A 26,371-nucleotide genomic window follows, 5' to 3' on the forward strand; every position below is an offset into this window, starting at 1 on the left:
TTACAAGTAACTTAGATATGCAGCTAACTTAGCATCCTTTAAGATTATTAATTTAAACTAATTTTGCTCTTACCATATTGTGTCACGATTTGCTCGCAATTCCCACTCACCCTGTATACCGATACTGGAGGCATATTACAGATCATTGCTAATCTATCGCCATGCAAACGGTATTTCATTGATGAGCTTTGAGCAGTCGCAAAAAATATGATTATTTTGTCATACTTTTGTGTTTTTGTAGTAAATTATTTTGAACGAAACTCGTACTTTTTATGCTCATGATGACACTTTAAATGTCGAATTTAAAAAGTGTGACATTAAAAATTGATTTGCCTAGAGTGGAATCAAACCGGCGATTTGTTGCTTGCGGCATAGTGGTGCAATAATTGAGCTAGAGACAGTTATTATGTTATTAACCTAGTAACAATTTAGGCTCAGTTGCACCTCCTAACTTTTACCGTAACTAGAACGATAACTGCTGTTTTTTGTATTGAGTTTGACAGACTTTTAGACGTGCTATAGTTGAAGTTAGATGGTGCGACTTGGTTTTCAAGATATTTTAAATAGGTAAAAACGTCATTGAAGCTCATCGCAGTCATTTCTCCCAGCAAGATTCGAACACAATCATGACTCACAGCTCGGTACATCAAATACCAAGCCTGATCGTTAAAAATTCGTAAATTTCCCTTTATAATATCAACAGAAGACCCGTTGACAGGCTAGACAGTTATAAAATGCAAGAGTAGTTGCACAATAAAAAACAAAGGCGACTAAAGTCCTGGAATAAGCCCCATCAAAATGGAACTGTCAGTTTCCATTTAAAAGCCTCTCTGCTGCGATTTTTATACAACTATGTATATATAAAGTCTGTCTGTCGCGCTTGTGCGTCCAGTAATCCACGTTCAGGAAGCGTTCGCAAAATTCTATATGTCATTATTAACTGAACGGGTGAAAAGCCTGGGTAGGGTCGGCAGAAAAGGGGAGAGAGGCGAATATTTGTATTTAAGTTACCATTCTGACTACTATGCTATATATACCATACGGACTACTATGCCGATAGGTCCCGGGTGTCGGCCGTTTGGTGTAGTGGTTCAGAACGGACTACTATGCCGATAGGTCCCGCGTTCGATTCCCGGCCGGGCAGAAATTGAAATGATGAATTTTAATTTCTGTGACGGGTCTGGGTGTAAATATGTATAATATGTATGTATTTAATAAAAAAAAAGTATATAAGTAGTATATCCGTTAAGCTAGCACCCATAACACAAGCATTGAGTTGCTTACTTTGGGGCTAGCTGGCGCTGTGTGAAATTGTCCAAAGATTTATTATTATTATTTATTCTGAAACGTCCAATAAGACTTCTCTCACTATTATCGTCATCATGAGGTAATTTAGTCTCTCTCTCTCTCTCTCTACTGCTTAAGCATAACTCTCTCTATTTACCAGAGACAAATAATGGAGGATTTGGCTTCCACTGCACTCCACGCTGGCCAGTATTCGGGAGGCCTTAAATGGTGTCCCATAGTCGCATATAGTATATGTAATGTCGATTTATATGTAAAATCTAACTATAAATCTTTACATTATGAGTATTCTTTTAAAACGAGATAGTACATCCATATTGATTTCGATAACATACTCATTCATTAAACTCAAACCCTCCGCCTTTTAATCACACCAGTGTACCTACTTTAAGTTTCCTGTAATGCTTCTATATCTTCTTTCAACTGAAGCAGCAGTGGAGAATGTATACGTTTGAATAAGACCATACGTTTTTCCTTATATCGGCCAGGTTTTCAGTCTCATTGAAAAAAAAAACATAAAAAATAATTTTTCACTCCTTTTCTTTTCTGCTATCCGTACCTCACTTTTCAGCGTTCAAGTTAAGCCCGTGAAAATGGCGGACGTTGTAAAAATGATCAGAAATTAATAAATTTATCGCGTCTACTTACTGTGCGTGCGATCCAGCTAATCCCGATGGCTTTTAGTAAGTCTATAGTTTTGTGATTGTTAAAGCGATGGTTAATTATGCTAAAAGTGGGGGATTATTATAAAAGATTATTAAAAACTAGCTGACCCGGCGAACTTCGTACCGCCTGAGTTCTTGCGCTGCTTCTCAGCACTGGCCCATTTATTGTCCTGAAGCAGTGGTAGGGTTAATACTGGGACGTGTAAAAGTGCTTTTTTAAAGCCTACTTACAGAAATAAATGAGTTTTACTGAGAGAGTTTTTTTAGTTTTTTACTATATTCAGCAGAAATAATATAGGATTCGAAGGGTGCAAGAATTTTTGAAATCCGTCCAGTAGTTTAGGATCCTCTTCAATATAAACAATCAAATCTTCCTTTATAATTTATGTATTAGTGTAGATGTGCATTCGGTCCTTATGGACCTTACTAAGAATAGAATTAGCAAAATTTCTTAAAGAAATTAATGTTTCTTGTAAGAAATCAAAGAGGAAAACCGAATATGGTCTATGGGCGACGGTAATCACTTACCATCAGGTGATCCGACTGCTCGTTTGCCTCCTGTCCCATAAAAAATATAAGATTGCACATATTATAAGAATATGTCAATAGCAAAACTCATTAAAGTTGTAGTAGTTTGATACTTATCTGAGACAGTTAAATATTTTACCTGAAGTATTGCATTCTTGTCTCTTCTTATATTTAAAGATTTATTTAACGATCACAGAAGCATCAAATCATTTTTAACACAAATAAAAAACAGATCAAAATTGATGACTTCCAAATAACACAGTTCAACCATACCTCCATTCCAAACTCCACGCAGTTCGGAATTGTCTATGAATTATAAATCATCGATAGGCTTTTCGATAAATCTTTTACCAAACCGACGATATCCTGAAGTTTAGACCTCTATTTTTGGCTGAAAATCACACAGCAACAGGTCTGGACTAGTCGTCTGGACTAGAGGGGTTAAGGGCAAGTTAGCCTAGAAAGCTGAAAGCTACAAAGCTTTGCGTAGTACTTCAGTTCTCGGAAACCAGTCAACTGATATTTCGGACTGTCACTTTCGACTATGGGCTTACATAGCAGTTGAAACCTTTTAAAATAGTAAAATAAACAATGTTTGTGTATTTCAAAATGTATAAAAATATTTGCTACACTAGGAATGCATGTTACATTACACTTAAAAGTAGGAAAAAATCTTATTATATTAAGTTAAATTAAGTCACTCAATATTATCTAAAAAGAATTAAGTCACTCAATAATCGACTACTCAAATATATTTTAAGACCAAACGTTCTAAAAATATCTAATCCGCCATTCCTTAATTCAAAGATAACGAAAATTCGTAAAAAAGGTAATAAAAACTCCGCAAATAAGTGTAAAATTTATAAATCCAATACTTATAAGAAAAATTGTCAGAATCAATGCGATTTTGGATCGAGGCTAAATTTTTTTAACCTCTTTGTTTTAGGGTTTCTTATCAAGTTATTATAAACGAACGCAAGAGATTATTAGTAAAAGATAGCGTCATAAAAGTGCACTAGATAGTAAAGTAACTTAATTAACAACAATGTTAACAGCATTATTGTGTTCCGGCAGTTAGAGGTAAGATAGCCAGTTCCTCCGTGGTTGAGGATTCCGAGCTCGCTTCCACCTTCGGCCTGATCATCACTTACCATCAGGTGAGATACAGGCCAAGAGCTTCCTCGTTGTGGATAAAAAAAATCGAATACTTCATAAATAGTTCAAAAGCTCGCAAAAGCGCCCCCTTAACAGAAGCTCAGCGTAATCTCCCCAGAGTGGCGGCGATCCACGCGTCTCATTCGATACTAGTTTTACTCACAACACTCTCGTTTTTGATGGCAAGATGGCTGTCTGGTTTGGGTGAACAGAGGCATTTTGTAAACAAAGATTTGTTTATGTGTATTCATCTGAAATGGTTACGATGTCGGTTTCTAGGCTTTAGGGAAGGACAAGGTTGAGAAGAGGAAGCTTCATTCAAAGATCTTCTTATTTTCAAACCTCACGAGGTTTTTTATATGTAAGAACTAGCTTTCCGCCCGCGGCTTCGCCCGCGTGGAATTTTGTCTGTCACAGAAAAACCTTATCGCGCGCGTCCCTGTTTCAAAAACCGGGATAAAAACTATCCTATGTCCTTTCCCGGGACTCAAACTATCTCTATGCCAAATTTCATCAAAATCGCCTCAGTGGTTTAGGCGTGAAAGTGAGACAGACAGACAGAATTACTTTCGCATTTAAATATTAGTACTCGTATAGATAGCGTATAGAATGTATAGATTTACACAGATATGACACTAAACACTATGGCATTTCATCTAGTTTTTATTCGTATACTTAACCTACCTACCATCATCAACATAATTCATTCTAAAACTTACTCGCCCCATCTTGTTTAAAAAAATGTCTATCCCTTTTATATCGATAAGTAGACTCACGATTACACGATAGACAAACGTTGGTAATGTAAAAAAACTTCTTCTTTCTCTTGCGACTACCACCTTATACTCGTAGTTTTAGAATAACTCGCCCAAATAACTGCACGCAGGAAGATTTAATGAAGGCTACTGACAACGCCATTCTTGTGGCGAAGTTTTGGGCTGACGCTGTGTAGGTTTGTTGTCGACACGATAAGAAGAAGAAGTACAATATATCGCATCCTAATCAATCAGATATTAGCTTGATCTTTCTTTAGTCGAATCTGCAGGGACTCACCATGCCCTCTGAAGTACGAAATCGTATTTCCATTCGGACAATCAGCTTTGCATCAATTAAGCAATGACCTAACTTGATCTCGCTTGTGTAATGATTTATTTGTCATACTTGATAATAGAACCCTAGACCTCCAGTTTATAAACTTTTTGACCACTAGACTACGGAAATATTTCACGCCCGTATTCACAAACGATGCTTGCTTAAGTGAAGCAGCAAATCGAACGCACAGCGTTGAATAGAGCTCTGTTTTTGGTTCGTGTGTCACCCTGTGCGTCCACGCGCACTGTGAGACCTCATAGTAATGTTTGTGAATACGGACGTCAGACTCGCAAATGGTCAGCAACAAAATGATTCTGTTAAGTACCTTATTCAATTATACAGATAGCTGTATCGTGCCAGTGTGTGCCTTATTACAAGGCGTTAAGGACTCACAGTATTGATTTTGATGACGATGACGGGGTATACGGCACAATGACCTTTTATAGACAGATCAGAGAGGAACAAAAGATATAAATTGAAGAATATAATGAAACCAGATGAAAAATAAATGATTGTATCACTGTAAGAAAGATGAAAGATTTGCATTTTTGTATGTTTGTATTGAAAAGGCTTTGAAACAACTGGACCGATTTGAAAAATTCTTTCACCATTGGAATTCTACATTATTTTTGATGAACATAGGTGGTACGAAGTCCGCTGCGTGAGCGAGTACCTATTTTAGAAAGAAAGTAGAAAATGGAAAATTGTTTACAGGTATTTTTTTAAAAGAGTCGATTTGGAGATTCAAATGTGGATGCAGTAATTTCTTGAACAGATAGGAACGTTTTTTAAGAACGTTCTCTGTAGATAAAAAGTTAAGGACATAGGTGAAAGGACTTGTCTTAGAAAATCTGTCTGCAACATCTTCTCTTGCTTCTTCTAAATATAACTTCTTCTGATGTTTTAAAGATCTATAGCAATATTTAATACTTTCCTACTTACAATCCGAAAGACTTGTACAGTCATCAGCTCAGACGATACCTACACCTTTCTGCAGCAAAAACATCCCTATTGAAACTACTATAAGATACCACAGTAGCTGTGGATGTTTACCTACTGTACATCATTTCTAGAAAATAGTATGAGTATTTAGCTTTTCTTAATTTAATGCTTTTGAAATATAATTTTTCAGTAGCCACATTGTTTTTGGAGTTCACCTTATGGTATTCTAGCTGATGCAGACCAACTGCTACTTTATTAACTAGCTTTAACCACTCCTGATGATGAGCACCTGTATTATTTGCTGTATATTTTTAATTAATGACCGACCCTCCATCGAAAATGAGGTCTCATTTTGTACGTTAAAATCATTTACATTTACTTCGTTGCTGCTTCAATATAGCGTAATAACAGGCAATTCGTGGTAAAATACCTAGTATTAATCATGGCTATAGCGAGTGGGGTGAATGCCTAGACTATAGGGTTTGGTATACCTAGGTTTTGCTTGTTGTCCCTTTCTGACTTTGCGCAGACTCGGCGTCATCGTCATTGCCCCCTGAAGGGGTGGCCCCCACATCAATACACTGCAAACACGGTTTGTAGATAAAATAAACGCATACAAATGTATACGCGACCACCCACACGAGCGTGGCGTGCACACTAAGGCTATTTTATACAAAATTGAGATAATTACATTAACTCAATATATAGCTCGCGCGTTTCAGTGCGCGTATCTCCACTGATGGTATATACTATGGAGGAGGTAGGAGGTCCTCAAAAATGAAATTTCACGGGGATTTTTCAGCCGTTTTCAGGCCGTCGCAGTTAATGGCTGTCTGATTGGACGGACCAATAGTCGCTTTTACCGATATTGCCTTTCAGGTTTCAGTTGATATATGGCTGGAATTTTTCGGTGCTCGCTCCCAGTTGCGCTCGCTGATAGAAAAACTGATAGATTGTAGATATTGCTTTTGGATTGATGGTCTGTTTGCAATTGGCGTATGAATATTGGAATACTTTGATGAAACAAACTGAAATTTGTGTTTGCTAAAACTGATTTTTGATGCAGTTTTTAATTAGTTCCTTTGTTGCTGAAGAAAATTGTGAATATTGTATTCATATTGGGGGAGGCCTATGTTCAGCAGTGGATGTCCTGTGGCTGAAATGATAATGTTCACATTTTGTGGCCATTTTAATGGACTAATCTGACGTTAACTTTATCTGAAGACCTGTTATAAGTAACGAAACTAATTCCTTACCTTTTTCATTTTAAACATCAGTCCTGTCTTGTCTGGAAGTTGTATACTATCTATACTTCTATACTAATATTATAAATGCGAAAATAGCTCTGTCTGGCTGTCTGTCTTGCTTTCACGCCTAAACCACTGAACCGATTTTGATGAAATTTGGCATAGAGATAGTTAGGGTCCCGAGAAAGGACATAGGATAGATTTTATCCCGAGTTTTGAAACAGGGACGCGCGCGATAAAGTTTTTCTGTGACAGACAAAATTCCACGCGGGCGCAGCCGCGGGCGGAAAGCTAGTTATAAATATGTAACTTGAAAAAGTAGAAAATATCGAACTGCCTAAGGCGGGAATTGAACACGCGACCTTCCGCTTGCCGGGCGACTGCTCTTCCAACTGAGCTACTTAGACACTGGATGAACTTAGAACTCTGTTGAGATAGTAGCTATGTGTTCTTTTGCATTGATAACATGAGATGATGACTACCGTTCGGTGTAGTGGTTTGGTACTGCTAGAGGTCCCGGGTTCGATTCCCGCAAAATGCAAACATTTGTGTGCATGAACATAAATATTTTTTTGCAATGGTCTGGATGTTTTCTACGTGTAATAATGTATGTATTTACAAAATATAAGTGGGTGAATATCCCAAACACGTTTTTTACGCGGCGGAGCTGAGAATCGATGGGAGAAATGTAACTAGAGCGATGATTTTTTTTCTGTATATAGTTTAAACAGCGTTTTACACGATAGCAAAGTCTTCAGGACAATAGGTAGTTATTTTATGTGCAAAAAAAATTTTCAAAGACCCAAAATCTAATAGCGGTGGCGCGTCCTAACTCTATTTCTACTCATAAATTGTGTTATTCCTTCTTTCTCGGGGACTCTAGTAATTTAAGAATAGTATAGCCATAAAATACATTAAATAAGACTTCCAAATGATATAAAAGAAATGTGATATTTCATATTTTAAGTGTTTTAAATAGCCTTTCAAAACTGTCCCACGAAAAAAAGCAATTACAGTGGCTCAATTTCGACACTCTCTTACTTCTCCAAAGAAGCTTTGAGAGACGTAGAGTTCTTCTTCCCTGCATCACTCAGCTGTGTCCTCCTGATCGGGCTATAAAGACTTGCGACTTGTGGTATTGTTTTTCCAGCAGACCCGTAAATATTTGTATCAGCGGCACAGGAATACAAAATTTTTCAATTTCGCTGTCAAGTGTATGAGTGAAAGCTACTTACTTAGATGCTAAACGATTCTTTAACATGATTAAAGTTTGGTGTTTTGTTGTATCTGCATACAGAAATTATTGATCAGAATTATAGTTTTCATTATAATTTGAATTTTGTAACAAATTTTTAATTTCGGTGGCGCAATTTCGGTGGCTCCGGTGGCGAATCTATTGCCAGAATTGGTCTTATTGGCTCTGGAACATTGTACCTAGGTCTACTAAGGTCAATCAAAAATCAAAATCAAAATCAAAAAATATTTATTCAGTTTAGACCACAAGTGGCACTTATGAACGTCAATAGAAAATAATAAAAAAAGAAAAGGTAGCCCTTATGGGGCACTTTACATGTCTCCTTATCTTTTGGGCCCTACCAGCGCTTCGAGACAAACAGCCATAACTACAATGAGTCAACTACGTCAGTGAGTCGAAGTTGTGTGATGTACTCGCCGTATCTTGATACTGAGCTCGGTCTATCTCCGAAGCTTGAAAACCTCTAAGTGGGAGGTAGTGAAGACTTTAAGAGATTATGGTGTCTCCAACTCTGAACCCTCGCAGCAATCAGATAAGTTTCGAGTTCTGATCTTGGGGGAGGGCTGATATGATGAAGTTTTCATACAAATACTTCAGAAGTTGCATGTATCGACAATCAATTTGACGCCATTAAAGAGACTGTAGCACAGCCCAGGTCTTGACCGAATCGAAATATGTACAAGAAGGCCAATAATAATGACTGATTATAGTCCTCAGTCTTCTGCATAATTTGACGCGGCATTAAATATGTACGTAGTATACGAACGTCTTTTCGAAAATGAGGTTGTCCGGGAGACTGGATGTTGGATAGCGAGTGTCATATTTCAGGAAAAAGCGGTGAAGCCCGAAGCAGGAGGCCTCACCTGACTCTGGATCATCGCCAACGTCCATTCCATTCCAGTCTCTACCACCACCACCATGTCTTATTTTTTGGTTTATCGGCCAATAAACATGGTGGTATTTAAGGGAACTTTAGTACTAGCATTCCATCTGATTTCATAAGCTCAGTTGTGATTTCATTATCTCCTGGTACATACCTTGTTGTTTTTAATAGGGCATTCTAATCTCGCTCAAGCTAAAGTCTAGGATATCTTCGCTACAGTGTCGGAATAATCTCGATCTTCAGCCTAATTACTAGTAGTGCTTCTTAATCTCTCCTAGCAGCTTAGGCATTTACCAAAATGGTTCTGCTATCTTCCTTATTCATGTTGGTAGGTATATTCAATTTGGTCCTCGCAAATACATACTTTCGATTTATTACAAAAAAAAATTGGCTCTATAATACACTTTGTATCAGCGTGAGGACTTGGATGGCTATTTATACATCGATACTAAGCAAAATCTTAAAAACAGATAAGAATAGTTCTGAAACAGCTAAAATTTCCCTAGTCTCGTAGGTTGCAATCTATTCTGCCACTCGAGCTGAAAATTCGTGGGGTTTTGGAGCTGGATTGGCACTGGTCGTGGCTTAGGCTTCATCAGTCAACATCTTTTGAGCATCTTTTATTCGGAATTCTTCTATTTCGGTGATCACTTCTTCTTCTTCCTCGGTCCCTCACTGATGAGGATCGCGACCGCAGATAGTGTTCCTCCATAGACTGCGGTCATAAGCTGTGTGGTGATCGGAGAATGCACATGTGATTAAATTGCCTGTTCGTCTAAAAATGATTACTACATTTTGATTTTTGCAGTACTATTAGGGTGCAGCTCAGTACGCTTTTACAGTTCTGGCATCTTTTGCTAGGCCTTCTCTCTCCATGAGGCTGGCTGGATTTAGTCCTCCGTTTCTTAATTGTACTACTTTCATTTAGCTCATTGTCGCTAGGTTTGCATAGTTTTCCGTTAAATTAGCCTGTCACAAACATGTAATGTGTTAGTTCAGTAGCTGGTATAGGTCTAGAAATATCTTCATACTTAATCTCCACTTCGCTTGGTCTTTAGCGAATAATTAGTTGCGTAATTCTGAGTGTAGGATAGGTATGATATCATCATGAAAACTTGGCTAGCTTGGACCAACATTTTTACTTATGGAAGATAAACCTAACACTAACCTGGGGCAGTTGGTCGCCCTCCCGGGACTAGAGTTGGTTTCTGAGTTTGAGGGTCATGTATGATGTCTTTGTGATGAGTCTAGAATAACGGGGCTGTTGGCGGCTAGAGCCAGAAAGTTTGGGATTTGTTCTCTATGGAGGGATTTTGCCATTATCACCATGCTTAGCAGGCTGGTTGGTAGTTCCAGTATGGTAGTATAATACCTGGAAAGATGCTGCAGCCCACCCTCCAGTATTTTAATTGCTTAGTCGCCTCTTAAGACTTACATGGGAAGATCTGATGCTTTTTAGGGTCACAACACAGGCCTGAATATTGTTATTAATTATAAACATCTTTACTGGATAATAATACTTAATTGATTACAAATAAATAAGTAATTTGAGACAAACATCCATAACATTCGTAATACCGCTGTATAAATAAATTACGGTGGACTGTTTTTTAATTCCGGTGGCTCAAATACAATTTCGGTGGCTCTTGATAATTTCAAATTAACATATCTCGAGAAGTATTAATAATATTTTGATCTCTACCATATCATTGAATAATACAAGTCATTTACTATTATTTCTGCCACAAAAAAGTTTTGGAAAGTGGAAATTAAAATTCGCCACCGGAATTAGGCAAAAAACGAGTTTGTTGATATTCACCCATGTATTGTATACCTAGTCTGGTATCCATAGTAGGTATAAACTTTGCTTAGTTTGGGACTGGATGGCGCAGTGTATAATATCCAAGAATATTTATTTATTTACTGCGGTGATTAATGTTTTTTTTTTACGTCTAATTTTCTGTTTGGCCCAAAGGTTATATTATAATAGGATAATTTATAAAATTATTCGTATTTAATAATAATAATTTTAATAAATAATTTCAACATCAATTTTTTTTTATAAGTATTGGATATCGACTGACGTCAGATCCGGCAACTCGTTCCGTCAATTCACTCACTCATTCTAGTTCTATTACTCATTCGATCGTTCACTTTATTGTAGTTCGAGCACCGGACAGTCAGTCGCTATCCAACCTCCGCCGCGAACGGACGTCTCGAGGAAAGTTTGTGAAGTTTTTAGTGGTGGTGATGGACAATGGTGCTCGAGCAAACCCAGGTTAGTTTTTTTTATGCATTTTAATATAAAATAAGGAATATTAGTAATTAATTAATTTGCTTCTACAACTTATTAGTAATCTTAAAAAAAACATTATCATTGTTAAGGACGTAGCACACAAATCAACCCGGAAACGGATCGTAACCTTATCAATTCGAGGCGGTCAGTATTCTATGTATGAAAATCCGTACTCCTACGCAGACTTATCTGCATCATATAGTAACATAAACGCCTCACCTGCGCGGCCAAAGGCGATACGGTGTTGACCCCTTTCAGGTTAATAAGTGTGCTATGCCTTTAAACTCCTGTATACCCTCTAATCCATTCCCGTATGTTTTCATCCGATATGTTGATATAAACGCCTGGAATATTGTACCGGCCGCAGCCATAGCCGAAAGACGAGATTCCCACCACCCGGCCCTGAGACACTGCTGCTCCTCCACTGTCTCCCTTGAGGACAGAATTGAGTCTATGGTTAAGAAGGCATAGCTTTTGCCCACGGTTTGCGCCAAATTCATCATCAATTCAGCCATGGGACGTCCACTGCTGAACATAGGCCTCCGCTCCCCCAATGATTTCCCTAATGCTCGGATGGTAGCGGCCTGCATCCAGCGCCTTCTTAGAGGTAAGACAAGCAGTTTCTTTATACTTGGTGATTCCGGGAGAAGCTCGTTTCCATCTTCAGCCAATCCTCATTTTCCATTAAGCGAAATGCAGGCCCTTGCTTCCCCATTGTGGTTAAAAAAAAATATGCACTACTTTTTATGCAGCACAAATCAGTTATTAGACTGCAATCACACTACACACACCTGATGTTAAGTGAGATGGTAAATACTTACCATGTAAGCCTATGCTTGCCTAATCACTCTCCTCTTGAAGAGGCCTGGATTTTCATATAAACATTGTGTGTAAATATCTTGACTGTGTTGATGTGCCTGTGACCGCCGTATAGAATAAAATCTTTTACCTGACAAGCATCCCTGCCCATCCCTCCAGCGCAGAACATCCTAGCAGTCAGGGTGTGGTTGTACCATTTCTTGTCCACCCTCTGACACCTGCTCATTGGCACTAGGTGGAGCTTGACTTGGTGTAAGACGTCTGTGTAGTCTGACTAAAAAATTAAATAAAGAAAATAAATTAATAAATGGGCCTCTTTTACCATCCTCATCATCATCAGTTCATTTATTCTTTTTTTTAATGCAAGATAAGGCAGGTATTTGACCGCAATCGCAGATGTACTCTAGGATGGTACATATCTGCCCTGTAAGTGCCTATTCACTCTCGCATTGAAAAGGCCCGGATCATAGTGTTCAGGAAATACAGCAGCAGGCAGCGAGTTCCAGTCCCTAGCTGTTCGCATTATAAGAGTCATCGAGACGCTTAGTGCGAGCTGGTGGAATTCTCCACTGCAGAAGCTCTCTATTTACCAAAAAAGACGTCACGATTGGTATTATGTAATGATCAATAGGATTTACGATTTCTATTTATCAATTCATAATATCAAATATTAATTTAGCGATTATATTTTGTAATCTTAGGTACAGATACCAGTATTAATAACGTGCAAAAAATCTAAGTGTTATTCTCTTAATAATAATTAAGATAACTTAATCGATTGAAATGTAGATAAAAATAATTAGGAACAGATAAGTTTACTCGTATTAAGGTGATTTTACTCAAACTTGTCTCATTACTCGTATTTTGATCATCGAAGCAAAGTCAAGAATTTCTCTCTCTCCCCTTCATCCTTTCAATCCCCCTTTACTGGGCCACGAAAGCCTTGATGAAAGTACATACATATTTTAATTAACCTTGGTAAAAACTTACTTTTTCCCTCGGATACCCCCATCCCCCCACCGAAATATGTCTGCCATGTTCACTTCCAATATCTATAGCTTTGACTTTCCTATTAAACTTAATATTTCCATACAATCTCAGCAACTGAACGTCGTAGTCATACTCGTGATTCTGCTTGAAGTTTGGATGAGTTTTGTGGAAGAGAATCTTGACTTTTAATCCTTTGAAACGATGTCTACTGCCAACGCTGATGTAGTTCTCTTTTGTGCTGAAAGGGGTGAAGTGTTACTGTTTTTTTTATGGAACCGTATTAGAACTCAATATCACCTGATGGTAAACACAGGAGTACGAGATATGCAGACAGTCTATATTTACTTTCGACTTCTGTCGAATAAACTCGTTCTGGATTTTATACCTTATTACCTAATAGTCCATACCAACCTCTCGTTCCTATTCCCACCTCTCGTATCGTTCCCATCCTGTGTAGCCAGTATCTACCCAGTGAAGGTCAAGTGTGTCCCGGGTTAAAGTTACTGTCATTGGACCCGCAACGAAATTAATCAGAGGAACATAGGAGGAGTTTGAAGTTACGGTTAAGATCATACCAACCACAGATGTCCACGACTAGTCCTACGCTGTTCGTCCCCGTTCCGCGACATACTAGATCAAGGCTGCTCAACTCCAGGCCCGCGGGCCACAGTGTGGCCCCCAAAAGAATTTTAAGTGGCCCGCGCATGTACAGTTTGAAAAAAAAACGCACCAAATAAAAAATCCCGCCGAGCACTGTACAGTGTACAAACTTTAAGATCTCTCTGAAGTTAGCTGTCAAAAATGTAGGTGGCCCGTCGTTAACGACTGAATCCACCGTTTGGCCCGACTCTTCAAAAGGTTGAGCAGCCTTGTACTAGATCGTCAGTCTACCGAGATGCCTGTCTACACTAGGTACTTCTTCGCCACTTGTGATTTTTTCTGCCACAACGTCCATCAGCTCTACGAGCTATGACTGCCACTTTACTTAGCAATTAAATAAATATGTGATATGTCAATCTTACCCACAGTGTGCTGACGTCATCGCCCACGCTGCATGGATCATCACCCCTCCGCAGATGTCCCCGTAATTCACCTGGTACGGCGCGTCCTCTATCCTGATTCTATGGCCTCCTAGTATTCTGATTGTATCGAATAAAGAATAACTATTTTTAAAATCACATTAACACTTAGTGTAACACCCGTATACACAAACGGTACTTGCTTAAATGAAGCAATAAATCGAACGCACCGCGTTGAATAGAGCTCTGTAATTAGTTAGTGTGTCAACCTGTGCGTCCACGCGCACTGTGAGACCTCATTAAATAAAGCTACTTCTAAACTTAAACCTGTCTTTCTTTGCTTTTTTCTAAAAGAATGTCTTGTTTTAAAAAAAAACACAACTCGCACTAACCCATGAACAACGTTTTGTTGTGAAATCAGTTCGAATATGCACCAGAAGCGACTTATCGCCATGGAAAATAAAAGTACATTTTATTACTATAAATAATACAAAAAGAGTGGATATCGTAAGGTTACTAGAAATTGTGAACAAACAAGTTTATTTCGAGTAAAAAAATATGTAAAAATTGTGCAACAACTCTTAGGTATTATCATTTCTCATTATCATTTTCTACAGCACGCATCATTGCACTGTCACCACACCACATCATCATGATCATAGTCATCATTTCAGTCAGGGACAACCCTCTCCAACAAACCAAAGGCAAATGGAGGACATTAAATAATGACTCCCAAAAAAATTTAAGGAATTTGAAATAAAAAAAATATTAGACCATCATACAAAAAATGCATGCTTGCTTAATAATGTTCTATTAATATTGTTTTATAGTAACAAAAAATTTGAAAGGTCAAGGACAGTCCTTAACCCTAGGGGACACCCGGGTTTGAACCGGGGACCTCTCGATCTGCAGTCGAATGCTCTACCACTGAGCTATATCCCCGATGACGAGCCGCATGAAATTAGTGAACGGCTTAGACGCGCGTGGGCGGTAGCTTTTTAATTTTTGGTCAGGCGTTTTTGTTACAAGTTTGTTTGTTTTTCAAAGGAATTTTTCATTGAACCATTCAATTACACTAACTATACACTATTTGCAATGTTTCCTAGCTTAGTGATTTGCGTGCTAGGCTGTTTTGTCAGAGGTCGCAGGTTCGATCCACACACAATATTTGTATTAATACCTAATAAATAATTATTTGTGTGCATGATCATTTTTTTTTCTTAGTGGTTTCTGTACCTATCACAATGATCTGTTTTTACAAAAAGAGGGTTATTAATTGTTTATAATCTATTGTCAGTGCTTATTCAAAGATATTTTAAATGGAGATAGAAAATAAGGCAATAGAGCTATAAAAACTAGCTACAACTTTTTGTCGTAAATATTTAAGATTTTTTTTTGTCACACTAGTCGTAATTTGTTTTATTTGCTGTCACTCACCTTATACGGCCTATTATTATGTTTAACAATCGTCATACATTTTATTAAAGAATGTCAACGCATTTTTGAAGGTCATCATCATCATCATCATCATCTCAACCATAGGACGTCCACTGCTGAACATAGGCCTCCCCCAATGCTTTCCATGCTGCCCGGTTGGTAGCGGCTTGCGTCCAGCGCCTTTTTTGAAGGCTAATTTTCGAAGGTAGGTGAAGATAAATAAAACGCCAGACTATTCCAAATCTCTTTGATGTGCTAATCGAACTTGATGCCGGTAGTCTGCTCGATCCAGGATCTTACTTTGGCGATCTTGCTGTACACGCCGTAGGAGCCGGGAGTGGCGCAGCCGTAGCCGAACGACACCATGCCCAGGATCCGGTCGTAGGACACCGCTGGACCTCCAGAGTCACCCTGGAATCACATGAATTCGTCAAGCCAAAAGACGTCCATTGCTGGACAAAGAGCTTCGTAAAGCCAAAATATGCACTGCTGGACAAAGACCTCCTTCAAGGATTTCCTAAATGACCATTCCCGCGCTGTCCGCATGCAGACGCTTCCCGTGACGTGCCGTGACCTTCACCAGATCGTCAGTCCACTGAGTGGAGGCCGGCTATACTATAATTTAAATAATAATAAAACGTTTATTGCTTTTTAACACACAAAAAAAACGAATGACAAGAAACAAAATTACAATAAAAAATGAAATGTCTTCCAGTCCGTGGTAGTCGATTTTTTTTCTGGCCCAAGTGCCCAACGCTATGCACCCACCCTGCCAGCAGCCACTTAAGTTTACCAATGCTATGACACCACATCGAGCTACTCGTAACTGCTATACACTTTTGTACCTTATGCATAACATGTTATAAGTGCTATTTTGCCAAAAAAAATTAAGTTGAGTTACATAGCCGAACTCAGAAGAACAATTGTTTAGTTTCAGAAGAACAATTGTTTACTTCAAATTGACTTCAAATACCTACCTGACAAGCGTCCTTCTTTCCTTCCGAGAATCCTGCGCAGAACATCCTTGATGTTAGTCCTCCTCTGAAGTAGGGGAAAGGCACATTCTGACAGTGTTCCTTGGAGATGATGGGCACCCTCACAGCTCTTAGCACGTTTGAGTATGGACCCTGTAATGGAAGATTATCAGGTCATTTAGTCTCCACTAATGCTTCAACCACACCAACGCGAGCATATCGCCATCGCCGGCGCGGTCACGGCGCGATCACAGGCCTATGCCAATGACAGGTCGCGTGGACTGTCATGGGTCGCGCGACCAGTCATTGGCCTATGTAGGTTTGATATTTATGTAGGTTTAAAATAGTACATTTTCACCAACGTATTCTCTACCATTCTCGTGCGTCTTCCTTCTTTTTTTTTTTCAAGCAAGAGCTGAAAATCAGTGTTCTGCTCATTTTAGAGCAGTGTCTACACTGAGCTCTTTGCTTGTGAGTTTGCATCGCTGCGGCACACTTATACCTTAGGGCGCAGGATTTTCTTTCTTACTCTTTGTAATGTACTATATCTTTTCTGCTACTCCTGTGTTTATTAATCTTACTTTTTGCTTCTTGTGTGTCAATGTGTTTTGCAAATAAACTATTTATCTATCTATCTATCTATGATCGCACCGGCGATGGCGATCTGCACGCGTTGGTGTGGGTGAAGCTTATAGGGGCATAACCCTCTTTTAGTTTCATAATTTCAGCTATAGGACGTCCACTGCGGAACATAGGCCTCCCCCAATGATTTCTATATTGACCGTTTGGTAGCGGCCTTACGCCATCCTGCTACCCTTCAGACAATTCAGTCCATACTTTGGTTATTCTGGTAACAATTTGATCTTAGAGACTATGTTAGTAGGGTTAGTAACAATATTCTTAGAAGTATGTTAATAGTACAGCATTATGTATGGGTTTGAAAAACTTTAATATATTTATTATGGACGCTTTATTGCTTGCTTATGAGGTCGTCGGTCCATCTTGTGAGTGGACGTCTTACGCTGCCCTAAGGCAAATGAAGGATTTGGCCTACACTCCCCTCACAGGCCAGACTGGCTGGGGATAAGAAGTTCGGTTTTCTTAGTTAGTCGCTTTTTGCGACATCAACTGGAAGAATTAGAGTGGTCCTATTCTACTGGCTATCAGGATTTCCAACAACTTTAAAAGCATTTTGTGACTGTGCCTCAAATAAAATGGCCTATCTTAAAAATAATGTCTTGTTTAATATTACTTTACATGTCTTGTGCACTTTTAAAATTTCAGACCAAAGATCTTATTAGGTAAGTACCTACACAAAATGTGTTATTGCAGTCTTCAAAACATGTGCGCATATTTAATATCATCATCGATTATTAAACAAACATTAATGTGACCAATTGGCTGAGGAGGAGAACGCTGGCAAAAACAAGATTGTAAATTAAAAACACATTGGTTCCGCCTCCCGCGCGTGCGCTGATATTAACCTTTAGCACAATACAAATGGTGCCAGCAAGCCCAATAGTTATTTTATTATTTCTCGTTTCAGCCGAAAGACGTTCACTGCTGGACAAAGGCTAAGATTTCCACAAAGGCCGGTCCTGCGCCGCTCGCATCCAAGCACCTCCCGCGACCTTCACCAGATCGTCAGTCCACCTAGTAGGAGGCCTGCCCACGCTACGTCTTCCGGCTCGTGGTCGCCACTCAAGAACTTTCCTGCCCCAGCGGCCATCAGCTCTACGAGCAATCTGCCCCGCCCACTGCCACTTGATTTTAGCGATTCTGTGGGCTACGTCAGTATTTTATTTTGTTTTAGACTAATGTAGACACCTAAACTCTAACTTGGTTGCCTCATGTTACCACGTACTATCGGCATCAGTGTTAACTGCCCATTGTCATGGGCATGGTCATGTCGTCTCGTTCTATCGCAAAGAATCACCATTTTATGAGAGCGAGAGCAAAAACTGAAATTGATAGTTAACACTGTGACCGAGTGTACAGCTTCACTATAACTATAAAAAAACTCGGTTAATAGAGACACCTAAAACTCGGAATGCAGCTCGGTATGCCACAAACTGCCACGTACTGCTTCACTAAGTATAACAAAAATCTCATCTAAGTATGTACTTATGTTTAAAATTCCTCATAACTCTTTGGTTTTTCTTTGTCTTACTTTACATTTGACCATCTTTTGCGTTGTCAGGATAATTTCTGGTTAGTTGTCTGCATTTAAAATGGGCTGACACTTTACAAATCATATCAATGCATTATTTTGTCTCATCCCATGATGTTACAAGCGATGCAGAATACAAAAGTACGTCCACTGCTGGGCAAATGCCTCCCCAAGGATTTCCACGATGATCAGTCCTGCGCTGCCCGCATCCAGGTACTTCCCGCAACCGTCATTAATGTAGGCACTCGTACAAAATCAAAAGAAGTGAAACCACTGTTCCCATATTTCTGTTGTGAGTGTGCCTCCATGAGTCGCTAGCGATTGGCATTTCTGTTAAATGTAGAAAATGTGGCCAGGAATTTGTGACGACCTTCGATACGTCACCTTTATGGGTAAACTTAACTTCATCATTAAAATTAAAGGGGATAGAGGGCAGGAGAAGCCTTTAGTAGCCCTGATGTCATCATAATAGAGTCTAGACACTCTTCATTTTTTTATGTATTTTGATATGTCGCACCCCCCCTGGAAGAAGTCCACTTGTGCGATATTTTTTTTATTGCACCAAAAAATCGAGAAGGAAGTAATACATATTGTAAATTTTTTTCATAATTTTTCTCTTAAAAATGAAGAAATTATGTACAAATATGTAAAATATTGCAACATTAAAATATCTAAATTTCCATAGCAAAAACGAAGGAAATATATTTGCATTTAATTGTTTAATAAAGTTCCGTATGAATAATAGCATATTAATATTTACATACATCTTCCACGAAGACTTTAAAAAACATTTACGCGTATCTATTGTTGCATACTTATTTTAGGATATTATTTGGTGGGTATCGTAGTGCAAGTTCAGTTGCGTAGTTTTTCCACGAAACTTTTGTGCACATTATGTTGTGCAAGTCTAGATGCCTAATTCTTCCACGAAGCTTTTATTCGCATTATAATATATAACAATTGATACGTTATTTTCTACGTAGATATCTTTGTGCAAGTCTAGTTGCTAATATTTTGCGAAACTTTTGGCGATGTTGTATTTTATACCGATATTGATACATTTATTTAGATGTAATTAATTCATTAACAAAGCACAAATTAACTAAGTTTCAGTCATTTAAGTATCCAATCCACTACTTTTTGCACTAAATACCCCTGTAAGACTGTGTGTTTATCAAAAATTCGTCCCAATGATTACTTACCACGTGGTAAAATTATCGGTCTTTATGAGTACAAGATCCATTTTAAATTCTGTCTCTCTCTTCAGTGAATCGTTATCGTAGTTATCGTGATAAATTTTCAACTTTCCAAAGCCGCATGAGTTAATTTATCAGCTTATGCGTGTATTGCCAGCGTGACAAGGTATGTATCTATACGTCTTTTGGAGCAGTAAGCAACAATCGGTGTGTCCCCAATTATAGAATGATACAAGTTTTTATATGTATTTTAAGGATTATTGTAATCAAAAGGACATACTCGTAATGGTCAGACGTTTAAAAATGCAACAACCTGATTCAAAACTGTTGCCATCTTTTCGTATGTACGATGAGGGAATACTGACTGTATTCTTTTCAGGTGGTACTTGATCGACCGGACGCCAACCTTCCGCAGACCTCCACAGATTGTACTTGCCACTGGAATGTAGTGCCTATCCTAGTGTTGACGCTATTTGTCCAGTAAATTGCATTTATTTCCAGGCCTTATGAAACTCCTGGCTCAGACAATGTTCCTATCCTGGTTGCTTCACAGGTCCGGCCACTCTTCAACAAAGCGTATAAAAGCACCTATAAGTTTTGGACCAAATAAAAACTGTTCTTTCTTTCTTTATAGGTTCAGCCAAACCAACGCAATCTCAAGCGATCAGCCGGCGTGCAGTGATGGCGATTAGACTTAGGGTTCGGCCAAACCAACGCGATCACAGCGCGATCAGCTGGCGTGCAGCGATGGCGACCAGACCTAAATGCATTGTTCGCCATCGCTGCACGCCGGTTGATCGAGTGTGAACCTTATAGGATTTGGAAGCGATGTCACCAACGAGTTCAATGTGGGTAGCTTTTGTAGTCATGCAGACAATAAATATCACTATATTATAGGCTTCTATAGTTTTGTTCCCTTGGACATCAACATTTAAAAGGGTCCTTCAAAATCGTCTCCCTTGTTCATGAATTGTCTAGATTGAGATACTTACTGTTCTGGTAAATCTACCATTATTTGTACTTTGGCAGTAGCATTCAATTTAGCACAATTGAAACATCTGTGCACGTATTTTCTCGCCAATAGTTTCGCCTTGATAATCCAAAATGTGGAGCTGTATCAGCTTTCTTATGAATTATAGTATTAATTATTATAAACGTTTTCGACTTTCTCCACGACGCGGTTTGCAACAATAGATTTCCACCTATTCGTCTCTCCAGACAGCTAGGCGATCACAATAGAAAAACCTGTTCACAGTGTTCGAACATCTGTGAGGTTGGTATTCTTCACATTACTTCTTCTCATTTGCTTCATCCAGTTTACTCAAAGCACCACATAGCTCAAGACGTGGTAAAAAAAATAGTTTTTAGAGAGCACTTGAGTTTTTTAGCAATTAATTTCGTTTCAAATCCTTCATCTAGTTGATAGTGAACGGCTGCAGTTTATTGCACTCACAGAGGCATCGCTAAATTAATTATATTGTATTTTTACTCGGCCTGCATCCAACGCCTTCCCGCTACCTTTATCAGGTCGTCGGACCACCTTGTGGATGGATGTCCTAACGCTGCGTTTTACGGTACGTGGCCTCCGCTCCATAACCTTGCTGCCCCATCGGCCGTCAGTTCTGCGTACTATGTGCTTCCAACCGCGCGATGTGGAAGTCATTGAGGGAGGCCTATGTTCAGCAGTGGACGTCCTGTGGCTGAAATGATGATGATGTATTTTTTCTCTGTATCTATACATAGATAGTATACCAACCTATATCTGTATTTTGTCAATGTGAATCAAATCCTGCCGTATCTTAATCCAATCTTTTTCTAATGAGTTACTTATCTTTCCATCCTTACTAGTTTTTTATCAGCCAAAGGTTTTGTTTTGAAACAAATAAATACTTTCTATTCTATTTCCATTAGAATCTTAGCCATGACTGTACTTAACGCTAAGCTCCAGCCAAGGGGATCAAAAAGTTTGATCAGATGTATAAGAAAATATTACGTTTCATGGTTGGTTTTTTTTGTGGTATATTCACATTGCATTGAAATCTGTGCTCAAATTCCATTCAATACCCAATGCTTGGACTGTTCCATCAAGGTTCATAAAACTACTTTGGCACTAGCTTATATTTTGTTGTCTTCTATTGACTTCATAAACTCAACGCAGAACTAGGTAGCAAAAGGTATTTGACCGCAATTGCATGTGATGTTAAGTGAGATGCAGTATAAGATGATAGATATCTACCTGTAAGTGCCTATAAGGTCCGGTATAGTGCTCAGGAGAGACAGCAGCAGGCAGCGACCTGTTCGCATTATAAAAGAGTTTATCGAAACGCTTAGTGCAAGCTGGTGGAATGTCGACAATGTAGGAATGATACGTTAACCAGCGTCTGATGATGGAAGGGGGCTGGTGGAATTAGGTCGAGTAATTCCTTCGCACATTCTCTGAAGTGTAACCTGGTGGATGGTCACATCAGATGTATTATTATCTGCTCTGTAAGTTCTCATTAAATTATAGCATTATAGCTTCAATTGACCAGTCCACTCCTGATAAAAGGTCGTTGATATAAAAATATTGTTTTATTATTTTATAGAAATCGGTACTCCGGTAATCCGAATCATTTTTTGTCACATAAATCTGAAGACCATCTTCATAATGTCATCTATGAAGCAAACACGTTTCATCTCATTATAATATTTCTCGGGTTTTCTTGCAGCTGGGAACCTACAAGCAGTTCGTTATTCAGTGAAATATAAATCGAACCTTAAAACACAAAGCATCAAATATTATAATCGTGCGCGAGTTGTCTCCGTATTATTTCAGACGACCGCATGATGAGGTAAGTATACTGTCAGTCTTGTTTCTTTTTCTTTTTCAGGTAGGTATCTTTTTTAATAAAAAAAAATCTGTGTGTTCGTTAGTCTTTTTTTAGGTCTAGTGATTTCTGTAACTTCCTTTCTAATTTAACGGACCTGTGTGGTTATGTTTCTGGGTTTTTAAGGGAAAGGAGGCAAACGAGCAGACGAATCACCTGATGGTAAGTGTTTACCCGCCGCCCATAGACACCCGCTCCTCGGTGAGTTACAGGTGCGTTGATTGTCTTTAAAGTATTAGAGTCTGCTCTTAAAGGTTTTAGGTCGTATTGGTCCGCAAATACTGCAAACGGCAGTTCATTCCTCGGTTTGGTGTCTGCAAATGGTGATTGTGGATTTTCTGTTTTAAATGGTAACTTTACAAAATATCTATCTACTACTTCCGTAAAAAAAAATGTCCTGAAGCAGTGGTTGGGTTAATACTGGGGAGTGTAAAATTATAAAAGTGCTTTATAAAAGCCTACTTGCAAAAATAAATGAGTTTTATGCCCGTTTTCACCATTAATCCCAAATTTTTAAGTGACCCCTATAAAAACAAAATTCCTGTTATGTATCACCATAGAAGTCACTTACAAATTAGGGATTGATGGTGAAAACGGGCATTAGTCCTTTTGATAGCTCGTCTCTCCCTAAAAATGCAATTTTCGAAAATTATAATATAGTTATGCAAAAATATTGTAACTTTTTGATTTTGAATAAAGCTATAATTTTAAATACAACCATAAGTTATGTAATTTTTCACAAGGTAAAAGTACGTTATCCTTTTTACGAATTTATTTCGATACGAATAGTTCGAGGAAAAACTACGTAAACTACACTTACACATTGAATGCACGACTAAATCTGAACGCCAATAAGTGGTTATCTGCAATAATACCAAACAGCATGTATTCCTTTACATGTCAACAATGCAATATTCATAATTACAACAACAAGGTGTTAAATATGTTTCGCGGAATAAGTACGCAACGCTCTTTTTTAAGTTTTTCTCAAAACCTATTAAGTGTATTTTAAATATAAATACATAGGCCCCTCACAGACATTTTTAGCTATCTTTTGATGTATAACACATATTTTTAATAATGGTAATAAATTTTTAGGACAGTTTTTTTACGCTCCTGAAAAGTTGGCATTTTTCACTTGCGTACTTATTCCAGGAAGGGTGCGATGTAATTGTTTGATAAATATGACTGTAACCTGTATGTGTACTTATTGAATAAAATAAAATAAACAATAAGACCATCGATGCCTTGAGAAGTAACTAATGACATTAGGTATACCTAACTCTCTCTTGTCTTGAGATGATGTCGTAAATACAGAATCTGCAGCTTTACAAAATGTAGACCCTGAACCTATTTTGTCCAAACTAAGTATGATTACAGAAAATAACCAATCACCAATATGGCTTCAGGCCCAGGCGTCAATATTGACTATAATTACCGGGTTAATCCAATTCGGGCTTCAAAGTCTAGCTCACTGACTTCAAGTCTACTACCAAATATGTTTGTTAAGTGTGAGAGGCAGAAGGTCCACCTGAATACAAGACGTGGACTCTATCTCCACTCTTTTAAAGTCTGAAATAAACAAAACTTACGTTTTCCTCCGTATTTCCCCACCCAGTCACCGTCACAACCTTTCCAATGACCATATCCTCGATATGCGCGATCTTCACTGGCTGTATGTTCTCATCAAACTTCAGAGGCTCCTTCAGCTCCAGGAGTTGGAAGTCATAATCGAAGGGGTGCTCCTTATTGCTGGCACTCCATGTGGGGTGCACGTGGTAGTTCTTGATGTCCACCTTCCTGCCCTGGTTGAGGTATTTGGACCCCACTCTAATGTACGGCTTCTTGCTTTGAAATAAGGTTGAGATTATTTTGTGATGGGTTGATTTTATTTAGGGAATTCAGCAAAAGTAAAATATCACAGAAAATAATGGCTGAAACTAAAAACCCGAAACAGTTAGTTGAGGGATTGTACTACTGATCAAAATGTGATCTTTTTGGGCCTAATATTATCGATGCAAGAAAATACTCGGTAGATACTAATAATTGCCAGTAATTAATGTATAAATTAAAAGAAACCTAAAGACGATGAAGGTCTGAATACAAAAGATAAATCTTGAAGTAAAAATACAATTTTCAATTTCATTATCGGCCTTACACAGAGGACAGACAGAGCAGTGCTTTTGTAGAACATTAGCCTCCATGCCAACCTTTTTAGAATCAATGAGCTAGTGACTTTCCTCATAATTATCATCATAATATCAGCCATAGGACGTCCACTGCTGAACACAGGCCTTCCCCAATGATTTCCATGATCTGTTGGTAGTGGCCTGCATCAACTAGTGACTTTATTTTAAATATTCTCTTACCCACAATGCCCCGCAGTGATGACCCACTTCTTGTCTATGATAGCTCCACCACAGTTAGTGCCATAAGCCACATGATACGGATACAAATTTATGTCCACCTCAAAACCTCCCACGATTTTATCCTCGCCATAGTTGCTATACATGTCATATCCATGAAAATTACTATCTGAGCCTCTATATCCATCTCTTTCTTTGTACTGGAAGTTGTCAATGTCAGGGAGCTCTGTGGGCTCTTCGTATTGTTCGATGTCAAGCTTGTTTTGCCCCTTCCTGTGTTGGGATTGGCTGTACCGGATCAACGTGGGTAGTTTTACTTCGATTATCTTTTTCGATCGAGTCGGATGCTTTGATGCTTTTGGTACCGGGATTATTATTAAGTCATAAGCTGTAACAATATAAATGTTTGGTACTGATGACAGGACTTCAGAAATGTTTGGTAATAATTAATAGAACTTCAGAAATGTTTGGTACTGACGAAAGGACATCAGGATAAAACATTAATATTTATCATCAAAGGTGACTGACTGACTAACTGACTGACTGACTGACTGACATAGTGATCTATCAACGCACAGCCCAAACCACTGGACGGATCTGGCTGAAATTTGGCATGCAGGTAGACGTTATGACGTAGGCATCCGCTAAGAAAGGATTTTACGAAACACCACCCCTAAGGGGGTAAAACGAGATCCGTACGCGTACGAAGTCGCGGGCGGCCGCTAGTCTTCTATAATACACGATCAATTTAGGACCATTGACAAACATAAACATTACAAAAATAAATGGACTTAGTAGCGGCCTGCATCCAGCGCCTTCCTAATGTCTTTATGAGGTCGTCTGTCCACGGAGGGATAAAAAATTAAAATTCATTTAACAAATATATAAATTACATACATTCAGTCTGTGCTACATCCACATTATAAGCCACCACCAGAACCACAAGTACAAACTGGAAAAACATTTTAATTCACAAAATGGACAGTCGATTTGAAAAAATACTTTTTAAACACACATCCCGGCTAGCATCGAAAACTGTCTAAGTTCAATTTGCGAGCGAATGTTTTGATTAAGAAGTTAATAAGTCGTGAAATTGCGTATTTGCAACGGTGTGCAATATTTTGTCGATTTTAATTACATTTTGACTTTGACACGTGGAGTTTCT

General features: G+C 38.5%; 1 protein-coding gene and 1 non-coding gene across 2 annotated transcripts; both read right to left on the reverse strand.

Annotated features, from left to right (window-relative positions):
• Positions 1-15,066: 15,066 nt before the first annotated feature.
• Positions 15,067-15,138, reverse strand: Trnac-gca (transfer RNA cysteine (anticodon GCA)). Its single transcript has one exon. It is a non-coding gene; the product is annotated as a tRNA-Cys (tRNA).
• Positions 15,139-15,866: 728 nt separating this feature from the next.
• On the reverse strand, positions 15,867-26,170 carry LOC135084071 (trypsin-1-like). The gene is made up of 5 exons (XM_063978812.1): positions 26,104-26,170; positions 25,210-25,594; positions 24,433-24,688; positions 16,611-16,760; positions 15,867-16,044 (listed from the first exon to the last, which is right to left on the reverse strand). The coding sequence occupies exons 1-5, from the start codon at positions 26,168-26,170 to the stop codon at positions 15,889-15,891; spliced, it is 1,014 nt and encodes a 337-aa protein (XP_063834882.1). The 3' UTR covers positions 15,867-15,888.
• Between the last annotated feature and the right edge of the window lie 201 nt (positions 26,171-26,371).

Source organism: Ostrinia nubilalis, chromosome 25, assembly GCF_963855985.1.
Source record: "Ostrinia nubilalis chromosome 25, ilOstNubi1.1, whole genome shotgun sequence".
In the NCBI taxonomy this organism is placed as follows: Eukaryota; Metazoa; Arthropoda; class Insecta; order Lepidoptera; family Crambidae; genus Ostrinia; species Ostrinia nubilalis.